General features: G+C 33.4%; 2 protein-coding genes across 3 annotated transcripts in view; one reads left to right on the forward strand and one right to left on the reverse strand.

Annotated features, from left to right (window-relative positions):
- Nucleotides 1–23,469, forward strand: part of LOC114325220 (midasin) — a 700,017-nt gene that overhangs the window by 130,524 nt on the left and 546,024 nt on the right. The window lies entirely within an intron of this gene.
- LOC114343967 (uncharacterized) overlaps nt 1–23,469 on the reverse strand; it is a 518,845-nt gene that overhangs the window by 42,588 nt on the left and 452,788 nt on the right. For both annotated transcript variants that reach the window (XM_050656604.1, XM_050656605.1), the window contains exon 5: nt 22,990–23,249. In XM_050656604.1, the coding sequence (XP_050512561.1) occupies nt 22,990–23,249 (260 nt within the window). The remainder of the gene's footprint in view (nt 1–22,989; nt 23,250–23,469) is intronic.

Consider the following 23,469-nt stretch of genomic DNA (forward strand, 5'->3'; position numbering starts at 1 on the left):
AAATGCGTAAAACATTTTTAAACCTCTAATTTGTGGATTTGAAAATAAGGGGGCAAATTTCGTTATAAACATTTAGAGCTGAAGCGGCCCTGTATATCCTATGAGTTTCTAACTTACAGATTATTGTTGCTAAAGACGAAACGAAGATTTATAAAAAAATTAAATTTTTCTACAACCAACTGAAGCCGAGATCATTGTTTTTTCTTTCTTAAATCCTAGTGCCTTTATTTATAACAATTAAGAAATTATTTTACAGTCATTGACTAAAGAAAGACTTATATTATCTTAAAATAAAAATTATTATAAAATATAATTACATTTAATTATTAAAAATTATTTTTTAAATCGGTGCTTTTGCAAGCGGCCGAATTTTGCAAATCGCCCGGCTCGCTTCAAATCCGCGCGCTCGGAAAATTTTTACGTAACTTGTATTAAATTTTGACAGAAAACAATTTAATAATATTACCATTATAATATACAGTCTATTTACCACTGTATTTGTTTTTCTTGATAAACTTTTATATGTGAAATCCAAAAAGAATAGTCACTACAAGAAGAAAAAGTTTTATATTGTATATTATAGTAAGAAGTAACATTATTATTATTATATTTATATAACAATGAAAAAAATAAAAATACAGTTATATATTTCATATATATGTATCATTTTTGTAATATTATTTCTTCAGAAATGGAATTTCACATATAAAAGTTTATCAAGAAAAACAAATACAGTGGTAAATAGACTATATTATAATGGTAACATTATTAAATTGTTTTCTGTCAAAATTTAATACAAGTTACGTAAAAATTTTCCGACCGCGCGGATTTGAAGCGAGCCGGGCGATTTGCAAAATTCGGCCGCTCGCAAAAGCACCGATTTTAAAAATAAGTTTTAATAATTAAATGTAATTATATTTTATAATAATTTTTATTTTAAGATAATATGCCTTTCTTTAGTCAATGACTGTAAAATAATTTCTTAATTGTTATAAATAAAGGCACTACGACTTAAGAAAAAAAAAACAATTATCTCGGCTTCAGTTTGTTGTAAAATTTTTTAATTTTTTTATAAATCTTCGTTTTGTCTTCAGCAACAATAATCTGTAAGTTAGAAACTCATAGGATGTACAGGGCCGCTTCAGCTCTAAATGTTTATAACGAAATTTGCCCCCTTATTTTCGTTATCTCGGCTTCAGTTGGTCGTAGAAATTTTTTATTTTTTTATAAATCTTTGTTTCATCTTTAGCAACAATAATCTGTAAGTTAAAAACTCATAGGATGTACAGGGCCGCTTTAGCTCTAAATGTTTATAACGAAATTTGTCCCCTTATTTTCAAACCCAAAAATTAGAGGTTTAAAAATGTTTTACGCATTTATTTACACCAGAATATGAAAATATAACTCTTTAAAAGGAGATTAGATGGTTCACCAACTCTCTACGATTTTTTTTCAAAAAGTTATAGCCTTGGGATCTCTTGGGATAAACAATTTATAATATCTAAGCAAAAAATTCGTTAATCTGGCTTTACAATTTTTTTTATGTTTGGAATTGAAAGATCTTTATTTTAAAGCTTTAAAAAATAAAAAAAAAGTATTTGTACAATAAATAATGCAATTGTAAAAAACTGCCATTTTGGGCCTTTCGCAAGCTGTTTTGCAATAACCAATTAACCAAATTAAACTTACCGTACCTCAAATTGTAGGTTTTTTAATTTATTACAACTTTTTATTAAAAAGTTTTTCTCTAAAATCAATATCCTAAGCAGCAAAATTAAAAATCATTAAAAATTGCAAATTTAACAAATGAAAATCGCAATAAAAAAAAGCGCACAATATTTTTGGTTACATTTTAGTAGAAGTTATTCCTGGCATCGTCCTTTACAACACCTGATAGGTTTCAAAAATTCCTAAATTATATCCTGAAATCGACCTATTTTTTACCCACAGCCTGGGGTATTTGTTAATTATTGTTTTTATACACTAACACCAAACGAGAATTGTTGTTGTAACATATGTATTTTAAATGTAATTTTTTTTTTATTATTTTTTTATAAATATAATTCCCCAACATACGGATACGCTATTGAGGTCCATGTATTTTAAATTTTTAAACTGCTTTTTTGGTAACCTGTGAAAGCAAAAATACTATTGGCCTTTGCGGATGACGTGGACACAATTGCACAATCCACCAGAGATGCAAAAGAAGTTTTCACCCTATTCGAGAACGGAGTCAAGGAAGTTGGTCTTAAGGTCAACGAGGACAAGACCAAGTACATTGTGGTTACGAAGAACCCAATACCAAGGATTAGACAAAACGTAACAATTAATGAATACAACTTTGAAGTCGTCAAAGAATTGAAGTATCTGGGAGCGATCATAACATCTGATAATAAATATTTAAAGGACGTGGCAGCCAGGATCATTGCAGGAAACAGGACATATTACTCATTAAGAGCACACAGTAGCGATCAACAGGTAGCAACAAACGCGGTCCAAGATTGCGAAAGTTCTGCGAACTTTCAAAAGTGAGGCAACAGTGCGTCGGTAATTCGACACTGACAGTGACGTTTATACTATCAAAAACAATAATTTTTATACGCATAGGCGCGAAATGTTGCCAAGTCAGTGACGTTCGATTTCTTGTTATAAAAAAATCGATTTTTAGTAGTTCCAATGTGACACAAAGTCTAGGCACGGGATAAAAAAATTTATTTGCAGAAAGTGTATTTTTTTTGTCTTTCTTAATGGCGGTACAGGCTCCTTTTTTCAATATTTTATTTAGTTATAGAGTAATTTCCACATACTAACATATTTCTGAAATTGGGCTCTGTACCGCCATTCTTTATTATATTACGAATATTTGTGCCAAATATCTCGACAAAATATTCAAAATTAGAGCCGCAATCTTGGAACGCGTTTGTTGGTACCTGTTGATCGCTACTGTTTGCTCTTAATGACCGTACTTATATCAAAAATACTCTCAGGACCAGCAAAAATAAGAGTACCTATATAAGACAATAATTCGTCCCACAATAACGTATGAAAGCTAGACATGGACTCTGAACCAGCAAGAAACGTCAAAATTACTGGTACTTGAAAGAAATATACTGCGGACTATCTATGGGCCTTGCAGAGACGAGACAACAGGAGAATGGAGAAGAAGACACAATGATGAACTTCAGACAGTATACGGAGACGAAAACATAGTACACTACATTAAAGCAAACCGAATAAGATGGACGGGCCACGTGCTAAGATCGAGTGACGAAAGACTTCTAAACGCCACATTCTGGGAAAGGCCCGATGGAAAAAGATCAGTTGGTCGCCCAAGAAAGAGATGGAAGGAAGCAGTAGCCAGTGATCTACGAAAAATGGGAGTACAGCAATGGGAAATAACTACTCAGGACCGACAACAATGGAGGGAAATAGTAAACGCAGCCAAAACTCACATAGAGTTGTAGAGCAAAATAATGATATGAAAGCATCGGGTTGCTTTTTTAAACCTTATAATACCTCTTCATTTCATATATCCGGATAAGACCAGCCCTGATAAGAAATTAGGAGGGTACATCGCTAGTGTATGTGTCTTGGTGAGAGTATCCAAGCCAAGTGGATACTGTCAATAAATGCGAAGAAATTGCTAAAGTCGACACTTGTAGATGACACTAGCGTGTTCCGCGCCTAAATCTGGTCCACATCGACTAAGGAAGTAAATCCCAACAGAAAATCCTGTTATGAAGTTGGTGTAGGGCCTGCTGCTCTACACCTGTAAAAGAACCCACTGCAAAAAATTTTAAAATCCAGCCTCGGAACATGGACGGGAAAAAACGAGAATGTAGCAAACCAACAAGGACTTTGAATATAAATTCAAGCCATATCCAAGGGTGGAGAACCAAGTCAGAGCAAGCCATAGCAGAAGAAAAAAAAATTTAAATAAGATATAACAGTCAAGGAGATATCAAGCCATGGAGGTTTTATACATATTTATAGTAAAGTAGAGAAAGACAAGAAAGCACAAGCAGGTTTATCAATATTGATAAAAAAAAGGCAAAGACAAAGAGAATGGTTCACTCATGTAAAAAGAATAGAGGAGCACAGACTACCAAGAATTGCGCTAGAAGGAAAACCAGCTGGCAGGTGTCCACCGGGAAGACCACCAAAAAGATGAAGAGATAGCTGGCAGTCTACATCTCAAGAAATACTTCAACAAGTATAAGAAGAAGATAAAAAAGACAATAGGAAACCCTAAAATCTGGGATCAAATCAATAAGATAATTATTAGAGTTTCTATTAAGTGGAAAGAGGACGTCCTTGATGTTATTGGAATTGGTGATGGTCAATGTGGTGATTTTTAAATCACGCCGTGATCAGTGACCGTGATTTTTAGATAACGGTGATTTTAAACAGTGACCGCGATCTCCGCTCTTTTATATGCAGTAACAGGTAGTCACAATAATTGTAAACTAAACACGATCGCGATTACTCTGTATTAGGTCATACTATAAAAACATATTGCTGATATTGAATATGTTTAATGCATCTAGATGGTTGACTTATGAGCCCGTTCACATGACAGGCGCTTAACGCGCGATTACAACTACATATCTTTTATTTGAGGCCGTTCACGCGAGGCCAACGCGCGTCTCAAATAAAATGTACGTAGTTGTAATCGCGCGTTAAGCGCTTGTCATAAGAACGGGGCCTTATTTATAATACAAATTTACAATACCAAAAATAACGTGATCCATTTAAAAAGCAAAACAAAACTTTCTTGACAACTGCTCTTTAAATATAACTAAAAATAACTCTAAAATATCAAGTTATTTTTTTACATGTATTTTTAAGAATGTTTTATGAAAGAAAAAAATATTCAATACGTCTATTACATTTTTTCATGGTTTTTGCTGTAAATTTTAAAGAACCGCTTGGATTGACATGAAATTTGGCATACGCATCGCATAGCTAACATGTCAAAGAAAAAAAGTGATATGGTGCCGATGTGTGCTTTTGTCCTGGGGGTAAAAAGTGAAAAAAACGGTGTATATAATTAGGTCTCTATACCTAGCAAAAGCAGAGTTATAGTTAATGAAAAATAGATTCATATTCGAAAAATTCCAAATAGAATAACTCAATGTGAAATATCCAAATAATGAAGCATTTTTAAGGAAAACACATTACAACTTTTTTAAAGTGTTTAAAAAAAGCTTTATTTCTGTTTTTATAAAAAAAATTTCTAGCATCAAATGTAAGCAAGTTACGCTCAAAATAAAGTTGGTCCATTTTGTTTTCCCAAAAAAAAATCAGGAAGATCACCCCCCAATTAGCAACTTAAATGAAATTAATGGTTACCGCTTCACAAGTTATTTTACTTAATGTTGTGTTTATATGATCTGTAAGTTTCATCGATTCAAAGTGCTTATTTTTGAAAAAATTTGGTTTTAAAGTAAAATTTTTAAAAAATTTAATTTTGAAAAAAATGCTTTTTTTCAAAATAACTTAAAAATGACCAAAAATCTTACAATAAAAAAGTCGGCTTTACTTTTCTGAATATTTTGTATTTTTTGTTTTCTGTAAGACAAAAATTGGTTAAGATTCGGTGTTTCTAAATTTGCATACACTCGTGATAAGTGACTCGTTCAAGTCCTTTTAACTACAGCTCTTTCAAAAATAAGGACTTTAAACCGATGAAACTAACAGATCATATGATCAACACATACGCGAGTTAAAAGCTTGTGAAGTGGTAACAACTAAGTTCATTTGAAATGCTAATTAGGGGGTGATTTTCCCGATTTCTTACCAAAAAAAAGGGACCAACTTTATTTTGAGCGTAACTTGTTTACTTTTGATGCTAATTTTTTTTAAACAAATACAAGCATTTTTTAAACACTTTAAAAAAGTTAAAATGAGTTTTCCCCAAAAAAGTGCTTCGTTTTTTTGGTTATGGCACGTTAAAATATTCGATTTGGAATTTGACGAATATGAACCTATTTTTCATTAGATATAACTCTGCTTCTACTAAGTATAGTCACCTAATATATACACCATGCTTTTCACTTTTTTACGTGTTATATTTTTGATAAGAATTTTTTTCGACCAAATACTTACTTTTTGAGTTTATTTGCGAAAAACCGTCTGAAAACGTGGTGATTTTGTAGAAAAATTAACATATTCACTCGCAAATAACTCGAAAAGTATTAACTTGGTGAGAAAACTTTATAGAACAAAAGTTGCTTAGAATTAGTAATTTTATCCATTTCCGGACTTATTTCGAACATATATTTTTCACCCCCAAAAGGGAATGAAACTCACCCCTAGGGCAAAAGCACACATCGACACAATATCACTTTTTTTCTATGACTTGTTAGCTATGTGTATGCCAAATTTCATGTCAATCCAAGAGGTTCTTTAAAATTTAGAGGTTTTGCGATATTTTACCTGAACGTACTAGTCTGCAATAACATAAAATGCATCGTATTTCACAGTTCCTAAAATTCACTGTTGGCAAATCCCCATGTTAGTAATCGCTGTTCCTCAAATCGCGATCACCGAAAATATCGTAATACATATTTATTATGAGTAAGTCTTATTATTACAATATATGTTTTATTATAAGTATTACGCAATGATTAGGTTTTTTGTAATATGGTATACAGCCAACTAGAGGAAACCTTTTTTCTCGTGGATTTTTATTATGCATTGCTGGAGGCAATTTTGCATTTTTTTTTAAATTCGCTTTGTTAGATTGTTTAGTCGTTTGAGTAATAGCTGTCCATCTTCTTTGAATATATCTGCTGTGAAACCATTTTCGCCGGGACTCTTGTTTTTAGCCGCTTTATTATTTCGTTATTTTAACTAAAAAGGGTCTAACACAACATCATTACAAGCTAAATGAAGTCGTACAAAGTCGTACAGACGCTCTTACAGGCGTGTTAACGCGTTTTTAAGGACAACACTCACTGAATAAGACAAATACTACATAAAATTGCTGTAACCCACTTATAAGCTTTTAGCCAGGGCGACAAGACGTCATAAAGAAGCCTATCTCCCCTACCGTCCTAGTTACTTTATCGGTGAGAGCAACTTTTGGCTGTTCCCTCGGGCTTATTAACCGTGTCTTTGGGGCAGAGGACGGCTAATTCTCTTTACTTTGCTATTACAGTCCTAATGGTTGTACTTATCTGCAGTTAATTTTCTTCTAGTAGATGGGAATTGTTTCAGTGTATTAGAGTGAATATCAGAAGAATTAGTTGAATTTAATGTATCATAATTAAAGTGCCATGTAAAATTTTAATAAACATTAATAAACATTTTCATTTCGTTGGAAAACAAAACCAAAGCCTGCTTATATTTCAGTTCGTTCAGAGAGCGCTACAAGCACTCTGACTTGTTTCAAATCTTGTTAGTTTATCATCAGAAAAAACATAATATGTAGCCATCTCTGAAAAAACTAAAATAATTCAGGCTTCCCAGCCTCGAATTGCAACTAACTAAATGGCATGGGTGTCTTAGCGACATCTGCTAGAAATAAGTCAAGGTTTTCAATCTAATAAAATATAAAATAATATTAAATTAAAAATCTTACTGGGACCATTTTTTTTGGTTACACCTCCGTGGCTTCAAAAATATGCTTTGCTCCAGCATCCGTTTGGCTTGCCTTTATAGAAGCCACGGAGATGTATCTAGAAAAATGGTCCCAATAATGTTTTTAATTTAATATTATTTTATATTTTATTAGATTGAAAACTTTGACTTGTAAAATTTTGAATGTTTAGGTTTGTTATTATGCTGTTCAATCACAAATTAAGCCGTTAATTTGTAATCTCACATTAATTTTAATTTAGTAATTTCATTGTGTATCCTTGTAATAGATGTCTAATATACTTTATCTACTCTATGTCATATTATGTATAAGTTTTTAGTTTGTGAAAACTGTCATTATAGATAGCAGTGCGTGAAGGGTTTAAAGTGTGCGTGAAGTAACAATGCATTTTAAATGGGATTTAAAGTATGGGAAAGTAAAATATGCATAGGTCATAATATATAGCAGACAGTGTGTTCTTTTATTTTCCATAAGTACTTTATCAATAAAATGAATAGGTGACGAAAAAAAAACCAAAAACTGGAGCCCGCGAAAGCATTTTTGAGGTTTACAGCGCCACCGTACCGTAACGGTTGTGTATACGAAAAAAATGCATAGGACCTTATTTGTAGAGAAAATAGTGGTCTTTAATTATGTATAAGTTTTGTTTAAAAAATATGCATAGGTAATGAGAAAATCGTAAAAACATGCTCGCGAAGGGATAGGGGTAGTTTCTACAGTTTATTTTCAAGGATAGGGGTAGTTTCCACCGGGATGTTGTAATAACCATATACAGTATGTCCCTGTAAGTTGTATCCATACGGAAAACTTTTTTATTATTAATTTTACGAAAAAAACTGATTCTTCATAAAAAGCTCTGCAATTTTCAATATTGTGAAAAATAAAGCTACTTTATTACTCTTGAGTGAAATTCAAACTTTTTGACATACTTCGTATAACATTCATAAAAATTTGATATCTGATGGTTGAATCTTGGGTTTTGGACCATGCAGAACTTTTTATAAAGAATAACTTTTTTTCGCAAAATTAATAATAAAAAAGTTTTCCATATGGGTACAACTTACAGGGACATACTGTATATTTATGAAAAACCCTTTTGATGGAGCATATGCCCATATGGGTCAAAAAGCAAAAAAACTTTTTTTTTCAACCCCCCATTTTATTTATTTTTTTGGCTACAGGAGTTGCATTAAGAAATCGCTTTTGGTGTCCATGCATCGGTAATAAGAACGTGCACCAAATGATATATGAATCATTTTAATAAACGGCATGGTGTGTGAAATATTTCAAGAAAATCAAATTTTTTATTAATTCTCCTTTTTTTTGGGGTGGTTCCGGGGAAAAATGAGGGTGAATTATACAAATTTGTAAATAACACCAGTACATGGATAATCGCTGAAAGTTTTTTTACTCTAGCATAGGCGGTTCAGATGGTATAAAAAGGGGTTTTTTAAAATGTAACACCCTCTAATTAAAAAATGGGCAATTGCCCTTAAATCTATACCAAAAAAATCAGCCACTTATTTGCGATTAATTGCCGCAGGGTCTCTTCTTGATTTCCGTTGCAGTTAGGCAAAAATAATTTTTTTTAAAACATCTTTTTTTGAAAACTTATCAATTTTGGGGCGCCACCCTGGCCCTAAACGGTGGGTGATAGACATATGCTGTCGGGAAATAAATAGTAGGAAATATAGTCCTGTTCATTTTACTATTAAATATTTTTTTTCAAAACGCACAGGAAGGGCTACGTTTCTCAAAAACCACAAATTACCCCCTTTAAAGGGATGAAAAGGGGGGTTCCGGGGCGAAATTTTTTAAGAAAAAGTCAGTCTCATAATAAGCACCCCTTGATATACCAGAAAAAAAAATAAAACTGGACTTGTGTCCATTTTGCGAGGTTAAACCTCTGTTTCCTACACTATCAATTCTGTTGCAATAACTTCCTAGTTCAAATTATATTTGTGTAAGCATCTAGGTACATAGGTATTAGTTAAGATGTAAAAAATAATAACCTTTTTAATGAATTGCAGTTTATTTGTGAGCTTATAAATAAGGAGTTAAACGCGTGTGAGTTCGTAGTCTGACAGAATATTTACATCAATAAAGTCAGTATGAAAATATATCAAGTGGATTTATTTTGAAGCTAACACTAAACCATTTATCATGCAAAATCACACTAAATCAGCACCAGCAAATATTTAGCTTTACGCAAAATAAAAGTCTCTGCGTCTGATTATTTCAGATAGCTAAAATATCCGAACGAACACAGGTACAATATAAACAAAAATAAGTATGAAAACCTGCGAGGCCGCCATATGTTGTTAGAATATTCCGATATGAGGCGGGCTTCATGCCTAATATTGCTCGAAAACCGAAAAAACGATGTACAATAAACGTAAACATCGGTTATTTGAAATACTTTCTGCGTAAAACTTTATTGCAAAGGTCTTCGTAAAAAGAACGATTTAGGAAAAACTAATAAAGTAAATGTTAAGCAGCAATAAATTCAAAAAATGGGTCTAGGTTAAAAAGTGCTCGGCCTAGCGCATATATCGTTTCACTATTAATTTAAGAAACGTTTTGTTATATTAAAATAAATAAGGCGGTGATCTCCAATACACGCTGTACGCAGTCTACGGCGTCTACTGGATACCATCGGCTATGTCGGTGGTCACTACAATTCACCCCGTAATTTAATTTTGTTTTAGAATTACTCTTGTTTAACCATTTTCGGTGGTAAGATAGTTTTTGTCCTTCAAAGTTTATTAAAAGTAACAAATATGAACAATTTTCCCTACAGCTCCTATTGGAGACCACCGGCTTAGAACTTCGAATTGGATTGAACATATGATTTGTAAAATGTATAAACATTTTCAATTTCTTTGCAACGCGAAAATGCAGCAGCTGCATAATACTCTGGTTAAATCGGAGAGTGCAGGAAGAGTAAAACCGGTTTCGGAGGTTTTTTCCTCCTCATCAGTAGTCCCATATCCTCTTCTCTCCGATTTCGCCAGGCATCACACTTTGGGCCTTTCCGAATTGCAAAGAAAGAAATGTCACGGATGAACTAGAGCCATCTACCGAAAAACAAAGTAAGTTAACAAGCGAAGTAGCACAGAAAACGACAATAAATATCGTTCCCATACCACCAGATTGACAACAGGTGGAATACTTTCTTTGGTTACAACTTCCCGAGATTTTCAAATACAGTGTGTCCACGGATGGGGTGCCCAAGAGGAAAAACTTTTTGAAGTTATACTTCTTTACCGGCGATAGAGGGTGAATTTTTATATGGTAAAACCTAGCGACCGGGCGCATGCGCATTATAACTTTGTTCTGATTGGATGTTCAAATGACATGTCAAAAATTATTCAATATGGCGGCTGTGGCACAGCTGTAGTTAGATTATAGTTAGATTATTTATGGTTGTTGCGTTTTAAAATTTGTGTGAAAAGAAACAACAAACAAAAGTTAGTTAATGGTTATACTGCCTTTTTAAATAGTTTTCATATACCTATATTTTTGGACTTTTGGACTATTTTGGACAAGCAAAACTCATTCTAATTTGGTAAGTAGTTTTTGTTATAATCATATTGTAATTATACATTTGGATTAGGTTGAAATACATACATTTATTTTCTCAAGAATGCGGATTTTAGAGAGAAATCCCAAATTAGGTTCGATTTTTATTTTTAAATTATGATTTTTTGGCGTAGATTTATTTATCTAGTAGGTATGTAATGCTTTGATTTACATACTTAATTTGATTACCAACAAAAGTTCTACCAATCTTCATCTATATGGTTTTCTTACTGTTTTGTTATATTTTTATATTTTCTTCCACAAAATTTAAACTACATAATTTAATTTTCAAAACAACTGTCAAACTGTAAAACGTTCAGTTACCGTATTTTTCCACATTATAAATAATGTGGGATTGGACGAGTGAGTCTACGCTTCGATTACGAATCAAACCGCCACGAAATTCACGGGTTCAATTCCCGATGCAAGTTTTATTTTTTAATTTTTTTATGCATGTTATGATTGTAAGTATATTTGTTATATAATTTTTTTTCAGAAAATGCGTATTTAAAATTTTTGCCAACAATTATTATCGTTCAGAAATCATTTTTTCTTTGTGGCATTTTTCAATGTGTTTGTGTGCGTTTTATTCTTTTATTTTTTTTAAATTTTTGGTATTGTCTTAAAAATCACAGAAGTATAACTTCTTACGTGCGTACAAAGTACACACACATTCTTGTTTATTTTCAATGTTAGCGAAAAATGTCATTCTTGATAAAAAGTTTTGCTTGTTCTAAAACCCCATAAAATGAAAAAAATTCAAGTTTTTCAAATCCTGCTTAATTTTATAGCCAATTTTATGTAAATTCCTTATAAATTTTTGCACTAAGTTCGAAATTGTAACAATAATAACTTAGGAGAACAAGCCCTTCGCTTCTCTGGACTATGAAGCCAGACTTTGTCGTTCTCCTTGAATCATCCAATTATTTATTAATTATATAATTATTAATCCAATAATTTTAATAATGAAATTTATCATAAGATAAATTCTTTATTGAACGCTTAACATTGTCGAAAAAAATGACAGTTCGCAAATTATTTATCGGAGTTGACAGTTACTAAGCTACATTGTGGCTTGGCAACACTAGATTATTGTTACGATTTCGAACTTAGTGCAAAAATGTATAGGGATTTACATAAAATTGGCTACAAAATTAAGCAGGATTTAAAAAACTTGAATTTTATTTCGTTTTATGGTGTTTTAGAACAAGTCTTTTTACCAAGAATGACATTTTTCGCTAAAATTGAAAATAAAAAAAAATTTTCTCTTGGGCACCCCAACCGTGGACACACTGTATTATAAATCATACAGGATGCCGAGGAAATTAAGATGTGAGAATTTTAAATAATTCACAACCCATCTGCTCAGCGTGGTAAAAGTTCCAAGAAGAAAGATTCCTTAGTACTCAACAAAAGAGTAAATGAATTAAAATGCATAAACATTTTCAATTTTTTTTTTCAACACGAAAATGCAGCAGCTGCATAATACTCTGGTTAAATCGGAGAGTGCAGGAAGGGTCTATACCGGTTTCGGAGGTTTTTTCCTCCTCATCAGTAGTCCCATATCCTCTTCTCTCCGATTTCCCCAGCCATCACACTTTGGGCCTTTCCGAGGCCCATCTTTATATGATTTGTATTCTTCAAATAGGTGAGTTTTTTGTTTTATATAAAACCGATAACGCTGAATGCAGTTTTATCATAAAATTCTTCGACTTATTATTTATCACAACAGAAATAAAATCAAATAGTGTGAAAGTGAATAAGTAATATCAATCCTTATAACAATAAAACATGGTCAACCGAAGATCAACACAAAACTCGACAAAAAGCAAAAACTGTTTGAGAAAACATCGACAGAATAAAATAATCATAAATATGTAATACACAGAGCATATAAAATCATCGCACGAAAGTTTTCACGAAAAATTTCCACTTTTTCACGAAATTGATAGCTTTGAAAATTTTTTGCTACTAACCCGCGCGATGTATTTATAATCTGTCAATGTTGTTTACCATAAGAAATGTGAAAATTTACCAACATCATATGCTGGATCGGACTGGCTCAAAAACACGCGCTAATCTTAACTGTAAACGCAAGGCGTTAGATCCTCTGTATTAAGATTCTAAATCAAACGTTTTTGTGTGAAATCCTAATGTATGTAAAGTAAATCAATATTCTTTTTCTTCTTCTTTTGATAGCTTCTTTCTCTTATTCCTACTAATGATAGCTATATGTTGTCTGCATATGCAGTAATTTTTACTGTCTTGATGTTTATATGGACGGTTACATTGGTTTTTCTTTTTCAAATTATTTGTGACAAATAACAAATAAATATTTTAAATAAAAAAATTACAGTGTATTTGAGAAACCAAAAAAAGAAAAACGTATAAATATGAAAGTTGTAGATCTTTTTATTACCTACAACTTTTTTCATTTGTAGTTTTGCCGGAAATCGTAATAAACCGTTTTTACCTTTACAATTTCACCCCTTCCACATACCGACCTCAGATCGCCCTCAGATTTTCCTTTATTTTTCTGCTGCTATTTTTTTTTTTCACTTTCTATAATTTTCAAAAGCTCTGGTCCATCTTGGAAGCGATAATAATAAAATAAAATAAGTAATGATAAAAGAATTATGACAAATAGTTGCATTCATCAGAAACACGATTGAGTTGTAAGGAACATTGTAGTTTTCGACCATTCATTCTCGATGAATAGCTGTTCCATATTTTTCTCTCCATTCAACTATTCAATTTATTTATTTTTGATTTGTTTTCTGTCCTTCAACGACTCGTTCGTCGTTTATGGGAACGATTTATTTCTCTAGATAAATCAAAAGCCGCAGAAAGGCACAAAAGAGAAAACATAATACCCTTTACATAATATATAAATGTGTAAGCATACCTTGTTTTCGTTTCCGCGTGAACTTATGAAAGAAAGGCAGAGGCACGGATTTATTCCCGTTCTAAGTACGTCCTTAAAGCCTAAATGATTCATTGTCAGGTTCCGGATTTTTTTTAAGACGTGCAGAGACGGATTACATTTCGTATGTGTAACGAACGCGATGAGAAAAAGAGTTTTTGATTTATAGAGATAAATATACAGTATGATGCAGACGTATGGAATAAATTCCTTATTCCAAAAACATAAGACTTTTTAAAAAAATCTGAAAACACGTCAATTCTAATTTTTGAATGCCCATCAGTTGCTAGAGGTCCCATCATTTGGGAAGGCACTAACTTGCATATTATTGCACTTTAGTATGGTATAACTAGACCCAAACCCAGACATCCAAAGTGAAAGTTATCCTCCAACACCAAATTGTTCTATATGGTCCACATAATGTTCAGAAAAAAGTCACACCATTTTGAGCGTCAGGTTTGCAGGGGGGAGGGGGGGGAGAAATCGGTAAATTCGTAGTTTTTTAGGTTTTTCGCCAATATTTCTAAAACTATGCGGTTTAGCATGAACAACCTTCTATACAAAAATGTTCTACATTAAATTTGAAATAAAAAAGGCCCTATGCATAATCCTTTTAAAATGAACGGTTCCAAAGCGGAGGTAGTATAATATAATTGGTCCAAAAAAAGGCCTAACCCAGACATCCAAAGTAAAAGTGTCCTTCAACACCAAATTGTTCTATATGGGCCACATATTGTTTAATAAAAAGTTACACCATTTTGAGCGTCCGGTTTGGGGGGAAGATGGGGGAAAAGTCGGTAAATTAGTAGTTTTTTTTAAGTTTTTCGTCAATATTTCTAAAACTATACTTTAGCGTAAATATTGTTCTAAAGAAAAATGTTCTACATGGAATTTAAAACAAAAAAGATCCTATACATAATTGTTATAAAATCAACGGTTCCAGAGTTACGGGGGGTGAAAAGTGGAGGATTTCGATACTTTTATATTCTTTGGGCAATTTATAGAAATTTTCTTTAACAGGATTGGGTTTTGTAAATAAAATTTGCTATTTCAGTGGCCGATGGTATGTTAGTGATAAGCCCTTGAAAATACGTCGACCTCACCACCCAAAATAATCATCAATTTCCCAAATAATATAAAAAGTATCGAAAACCTCCACTGTTCACCCTCCGTAACTCTGGAACCGTTGATTTTATAACAATTATGTATAGGACCTTTTTGTTTTAAATTTTATGTAAAACATTTTTGTCTAGAACATTGTTTACGCTTAAGCATAGTTTTAGAAATATTGACCAAAAACGTAAAAAAACTAGTAATTTACCGACTTCTCCCCCATATCCCCCCCAAACCGGACGCTCAAAATGGTGTAACTTTTTACTAAACAATATGTGGACCATATAGAACAATTTGGTGTAGGAGGAAAACTTTTACTTTGGATGTCTGGGTTAGGCCTTTTTTGGACCAATTATACTATACTACCTCCGTAACTTTAGAACCGTTCATTTTAGAAGGATTATGCATAGGGCCTTTTTTATTTTAAATTTAATGTAGAACATTTTTGTATAGAAGGTTGTTCATGCTAAACCGCATAGTTTTAGAAATATTGACGAAAAACCTAGAAAACTACGAATTTACCGATTTGTCCCCCCTCTCTCCCCAAACCCGACGCTCAAAATGGTGTGACTTTTTTCTGAACATTATGTGGACCATCTAGAACAATTTGGTGTTGGAGGATAACTTTCACTTTGGATGTCTGGGTTATGGCATTATTTGGATCAATTTTATCATACTACTTGTATAGAAACCAAATTTGAAGTTTCTTCCTAGCCACGTCTTAGCATTAAATAATTTCAATGCTCAGTAATAAAATTTAAATATCAGTAACCAATCACTAACTGAAAGACAATTCTTAGATCATTTTTAGATTTGCCATAATATGCAAATTAGTGCCTTCTCAAATAACGGGCTCTCTATTTTTTATATGTGATGGATATTAGTTTGTTTTCCCCTGTAAAAGTAAATATTCGAATAATATATCGTTGCACCTTTCAAATGAAGTGAAATGAATTAATTTCATGAATCTTTTCCTAATAATTTTTGCAAGTATTTTTTAGACGACTTTTAATAGTGCTATACCTGTACAGTTTTCGCACTTCATTTTCCGCTCTTTTTATAGATAAGACAAAAAATAAGAGAGCTATTCCATTGCTTCGGCATTTCTTCCTTTTGCCAAACTGCTAATGTCAAGCGGAATATGAATCTCACTTTGTTATTGCACCTGCCCTTTTGTTATTTTTTAGGTCTCTTATTATTTTTTTCATTTAATTTAAAGTTGGTTCCTCGCACGTCATTTGTTTGTTCATCTTCTTGTCAATTCTCAGTTACCTCTAGTTTCTCTTGTTTTTCCCATTTTTCCATTCCTTATGCCAAGTTCGTCCATCTGTTACTATTCTTTATGTTTCTTCTTGTTATGCTGGTTTGCAAAGAATAATGTCGCGCATAATAGGTATAAGTAGAGAAGACGGACTTGATCTCAATAGAAAAAACAAAATACCTGGTAGTCATTAAGCGCGAAATATTAAATACACATGTTTTGGTTAACCAACAACTAATTGACAGGGTGGACACATACCAACAACTAATTGACAGGGTGGACACATACCTTGGTACTAACATAAACAGCCAATTGAAACCTCACTCAAGTAACGCATAGAAAAAGCGAGATTGAGAGAAGACATGCTGTTTAATCCCCGTTTTGGCCTAGGCCTCTTCAGGGTACGGAGTCTCCCTTTCGGGAACATGGGGTGGCCTTCACGGGTAAAACACATAGGAAAAACGAGATCAGCATTCATAATGATGAAATCATTAATGATGACATCATTTCTTTTCAGAAATCACAATTTACTACGTGCTACCAAAATCTCTATCTTCAGTTGCTATACAGGGTGAGGCAAATAAAGGGCCTATTAGAAATATCTCGAGAACTAAAGCCAACAGAATCATGAAAATTTTAATCAAGGGGTTTTGAAGAGTCATCTATTTAATAAAAATATTTTCATCTATTGGCTACTTCCGGTTATACCGGAAGTTGCTTATAACTTCGTTTTTTTTTAAATGGGACACCCTGTATATTTTTACATTTTTGGATTCTCTTCGATGTCTTCTTTCTTAAAATATGAGGTTTTGTAATGTTATACAGGGTATTTTAAAAGATAATTACGTTTTTTTTTATAATTTCGTAGTAGATAGATAAAAATATTTTCATTTAATAGATCATCCTTCAAAACCCCTTTATTCCAATTTTCATGATTCTGCTGCCTTTAGTTCCCGAGATATTTCTAATAGGCCAATTATCTGTCTCACCCTATATTTTTGTGCTGTTACAGACGCATTTTAAGAATTTCGTGGATGGATCGTGTGACTAATGGTGAGGTCTTACGTAGGATAGACAAGGAATGCGAAATTATTAACACAATCAAAGAGCGCAAATTAGAATATATTGGCCATGTTATGAGGAATGAACAGAGATATGGCTTGTTACAATTCATTCATTCAACAAAGAAAGCCCCAGGGAGAAGAATATCTTGGCTTCAAAACTTGAAAAAGTGGTTCAATACATCGACAACCGGACTATTCCGAATAGCCGCAAGCAAAGTTAGAATAGCCATGCTGATCGCCAACATCCCGGATAGGTACGGTAAGAAGAAGAATGCTGGGAAAGTCATCTGAAAAGTATGAACAAATCTGTGAAATAAAGGACCTAATATGGAAAATATAATATAATTATTAAAATATAAACTTTTCCAAAAAATGTACTATTTCGAATAAAAGTAAAATAGTTTATATTTTGAATATTTTTCAGTATCTCATCCGACGCTCTGAAGGGCACTAAGGATTATGAGAGAAGAATATTTTCAGAATGATATTTTTGGTAGTTCCTCCCCTGAACATTCATGAAATTATGATGCATCCTTAAATGTTTTGTAATCTCAAGATTTAAATTCACTGTTCAAGTAGCAGAAACCATACTAAATAAACATTTCAAAACGTTATCCCAAGCTCCACTTTTGAATCATTTTTCATCCAACATTAATTTTTTGTACGTTAACCAGCTAAAGCTTCTCTAACGGTTTGTTTTTAAAGCGTCCTTTGAAAGTTACGTACGAGGGCAGGTCAATAAGTCCATGACTTTGAATTTTCGGCCTCTTAATATAAATGGCAATACTGCTTCTGTCAACAGGCAACTCTCTCTTGAAAAAAAAATGTGTGTGTACTTTGTATGCACGTAAGAAGTTAAATAAATATACTTTCAACAGGTTATTTGCATTTAATTTAAACATTAAACTAATTTTTACTTACTACTTTCCAAAAATGTTTATTAAAACAATACCAAAAATAAAAAAAATTGGAAAACACACGTACTCGAAACGGGACCTCTCGATCTCCAGTCGAGCGCTCTAGCACTGAGCTTTACTCTATTTGTTTTTACGTATTACAAGATTTCCAGACATAGTGACAAATAGATCAAGTGAAGTGTAAAAATACTTTTCCCGAGGAAGACAAATCCAAAGACACAAAAATTATAATAAATATATTTACTAAAAACACTAATATATTCTTTCCACGCCGTTTTTGGACTAATATATGCATAACTTAAAACATTTAGCAACGAACAACGTACTGTCTGTGTGCGCGTGCGCGCAGAATAATAAAAATTCACTCCCAATCGTGCCTAAAGACGTATAACTTCAAAAACAAAAATGAAAAAGAGTGAATTTCGTGTGCTCATAACCTAAGCATTTTTTTGCGGAAAAGACCATCACCCAAATCAACGCTAAGCTTGATAAATCTTATGGGAACTCTGCACCACATATTTCTATGGTAAAGAAGTGGTTTACCGAATTTCGATGTGACTCTAAAAGCACGGAAGATGCCGAATGTTCTGTACGCCCAGTTGAGGACTCTACATCGGAAACAATTGAAAAAATTTACGACATGGTTTTAACCGTTCGGAGATTGAAAGTGAGATATTGTGGAAGCTATAGGCATCTCACATGGGTCAGTGGTTTCAATTTTAAATAATGACTGGGGTATGAGAAAGCTTTCTGCTAGATGAGTGCCGCGTTTGCTCACAATAGACAACTAACGCAACCGTGTGACAACTTCGTAAGAATGTTTGGCGTTGTTCAGCCGCAAGATGAACGAGTTTTTGCGCATTTCGTAAACGTGGATCCACTACAGCACACCCGAGAGCAAACATCAGTCAAAACAGTGAATTTCTGGGTGTGAATCGGCGCCAAAGAAGCCAAAGGTGGGTTTGTAAGCTGTTTTTTGCGATGCACACGGTATAATCCACATTGACTAGCTTTAAAAGAGGAAAACAATAAATGGCAAATATTATACCAAGTTATTGGGTTGTTTTAATGAGGAATTTAAAAAGGCAGCATTCGGTCAAGAAAAAAATTCTTTTCCACTAGGACAATGCAAGGGTGCATATATGTGCAGTTTCCATGGCAAAAATCCATGAATTAACCTACGAATTGCTACGTCGTCCACTCTGTTCTCCAGATTTAGCCCTGGGTGACTATTTATTGTTCCCACACTTGAGGAAATGGTTCAAAAGAGATTTGACTTTAACGACGAAATCATCTCACAAACAAATGCCTATTTTATGACCTCAATAAATCATATTTTTCGGAAGAAATAAAAAAATTGGAGAAACGTTACTTCTTCTTCTTGATGTGCATATCCGTGACGAATGTTTGCGATCATCATGGCAATCTCTATTTTATCTGCAGCAACGCGGAAAGCTGCACAGATGTTGTGTTGAACCAGATTCTGAGGTTCTTTAACCAGGATGTTCTGCTTTCTTCCTAGACCTCGCCTTCCAAATATTTTTCCTTGTAGGATGACCTGTAGGAGGGCATATCTTGATTCATTTCGCATAATGTGTCCAAAGTATTCCAACTTTCGACATTTGATGGTGGTTAGTACCTCTAGGTTCTTCCCCATTCTTCTAAGGAACTCTTCATTTGTGACCCGGTCAGTCCACGGGATTTTAATAATTCTCCGATAGAGCCACATCTCAGATGTTTCCAATTGTCGGCACATATCTTCGTTCAAGGTCCATAATTCAACACCGTAAAAAAGGACAGAGATGACGTAACATCGCAGCATTCTTACTTGTATACCAAGAGAAAGGTTGTGGCTCTTGAAAAAGGCCCCCATGCATAGGGTTGAAGGTGGATCTAGCTTTTCCGATGCGCACTCTTATCTCTTGATTGTACAGAGGTTTTTCTTGTCTTTCTACAGGGGTTTGGTTGATGTAGAGTTGACCTTCTGTTATCTTTTTCGTGTTTATGATCAAAAAAGCTTTGTCTTCTCTACGTTTAGGTATATTGAGTTCATATTGTTGACTGTAATACGTGATTTTGTTCATGAGGACTTTTAGGTCTTCTAAGTTGTCCGCAAATATTATGGTGTCATTTGGATACCTGATATTTAGCCGGTATCCGTTTAGTACAATACTCTTTCCCAATATTCTTTCAGAGTAGCGATTGAGAATTAGAGGGGACAAAATGCAGCCTTGTCTCACTCCACGCATGATTGTCACGTATTCGGTGTGTTCACCTTCAACTCTGAGGTTTGCAGTCTGATTCCAGTAAAGGTTTCTAATTATTTTCTGATCTTGGTTGTTAATTCCTGCTTCTTTTAATATTCGCATCATCTTGGCGTGCTGTACTCGATCAAACGCTTTCTCGTAATCAACCAGACATGCGTATACGTCACAATTGACCTCTCTGCATCTCTGGAATAAGACTTGTATTTAAAACAAAGCCTCTCTCGTACCAACAGCATTTATGAACCCGAACTGGTTGGGCGAAATTTGACTTTCACATAGTTTGTAACACGTTTGGATTATCTTTAGGAATAATTTTAGGAGATGACTCATCAGGCTTATGGTACGGTAATCTTCGCATTTTTTGGCTCCTGTTTTTTTGGAAGTGTAATAAACTCAAACTTAGCCATTCTGTTGGTATTTCTCCAGAGTTGTATATGTTGTTGAACTAAGTGTATGGAACTCGAGGGAGACTATGTCGAAAAATCAAATAACTGTTTATATAAAAATCTGGGTTTCATTCAAGAAGTCACGGATTTATTGACCCGGCCTCGTAAGTTTCTGTATAAAATCTTAAAGCTGTTGAGATATTACGGTGCGCAATAATCAAAACTGCAAGAAAGTTCAAATATAGCTGAATTTGTCGTCAAATCCTGCCTGGAATAAAACAGACAAATGATGTACATCACACATGTGCTGTTTCCATGGCAAAAATCTATAAATTAGGCTACGAATTGCTCCCTCATCCGCTCTATTCTCCAGATTTAATCCTGAGTGACTATTTCTTGTTCAGAAATTGGAAGAAAGGAATAAAAAATGGGACAAACATTGAACTAAGTGTATCGAACTCAAAGGAGACTGTTTAAAAATAAAATAACTTTTAATATAAAAACTTGTGTTTCGTTTAAAAATATCGGTTTCATTGACCCGGCCTCGTAAGTTTCTTTATAAAATCTTGAAGCTACTGAGATATTACGGAGCGCAATACTCAAAACTGCAAGAAAGTTAAAATATAGCTGAATTTGTCGTCAAATCGTGCCCGGAATAAAACTGACGAATGATGTTCATCATAAATGTTGATGGTATAAGGTTCCGGGTCGGTTGTTGGATATTCAAACGCATGCGAGTGGAGTACATCATGAGATAGAATAAAACTGGATAAAAAGTGAACTGCATGAGAAGCGGTGTTATTTTTTATCTTTGGTGGCAGTTTTTTAACGAATGGCCGTAATAGTTTATTTTTTATTTTTATTTCTGGATGTTACTGTAATATTTTTATTAAATTTTACGACTTTAATGGAAATAATGATCAAAAACAATATAATGATCGTTACACGATGATTTAATAGTTATTTATGATAGGCACGCATGTGAAAGTTTGCAGAATGAGCGAAAGCGAGTTCTGCAATTCACATGAGTGCCTTAAAAATGTACTTTTTAACACGCATATCATACAATATTTTTTCTACAAACGTAATTGCAGGACAATATATACAAAAACATTTACTTGAACTTGACTAACATTTCAATTTTATATTTTTTGACATTACATCAAAATTGCATATACGGTCAATACGAACTGCAGTGCCTTAAAAAATTTTTTAAAGCACTAGTGCCTTAAAGTAGCATTTTTAACGCTCGTATGGAGTGCTAAAAATTGCATTTTTAACACGGTTGTAGAAAAAACACTTTTAACACATTTAAATACACGGTTCTATAATGTTAACACGATTTATGAGGTGCACACTAAATATTTTGAACAGAGGCCTTTGGGGGACGTTAAACGACTTCGCATTTTTAGCAACAACAAATTTTCAAAACGATCAATTTCGTAAAAAGAGAAACTTTTTCGTGAGAATTTTCGATGTAATAGTAATGGATTCTTAAAAAAATGCAAGAAAAACGTATGTAAAATTTAGAGCTATTTATTAAAATTTATAATTTTTTCTACGACCGTTTAATAACATGCTCATTATTCGCTATTTTTTTGTAAATTAACAAAGTGTAAATTAACAAATATGAGGATAAATAAGGTAAGTAACCTAAGCAACTATTCTGAACTACTATTGAATTTGTAGAAATTATTTCCCATACATTTGCTTTAAATAAAAGTCTCCCTTGGTATTACTTAATCACAAACCACAATATTTTCTCTTTCTAAACATAAGCTTCCGCCCTAATAAAAACTTATATAGAAATACAAAACTCAATCCGTCTTTTATACACTAATTAACGAATGAACGGCTTATCTAAAGGTCTTACCCCTGTCGCATTCATCTGTCTGGACGGCGGCCCTCCGGTGACGTTCACCAGCGTCGTTACCAAGCCGGCCACTCGCACCGCCTCCACGTTGGCTTTCGTGAGATCCCGATGGAGTTTCCGCAGGTGAAAGAGTGTCAGAAAGACACATACCAAGTTGACGGCGATCCACAGGGCATTGAGGATATAGTGCCGGAGAGGGCCGTGTATCAGAGGGCATGAGGGAGCTTTATGACCGCCCTCTCCCTGAGCGGCCAGAGCACCTGGGGAATTAAACTGCAATTAGTTTAAATGAAAATTTATCTGATTCTTTTATATAATTTTTCATTGTATTAAATAGGCACAAATAGATTTAAAAGAAGCTTATGTAAGGGGGTATGGTTTGAAAATTTTTGAAATTTTATGTTTTATTATTTTAAATGAAAGAACATAACTTCCAGAATTCTCTCTGAAAATTTCAGACTAATCGGAAAAAAATTACGG

This window comes from Diabrotica virgifera, chromosome 7 (assembly GCF_917563875.1).
Source record: "Diabrotica virgifera virgifera chromosome 7, PGI_DIABVI_V3a".
NCBI lineage: Eukaryota > Metazoa > Arthropoda > Insecta > Coleoptera > Chrysomelidae > Diabrotica > Diabrotica virgifera.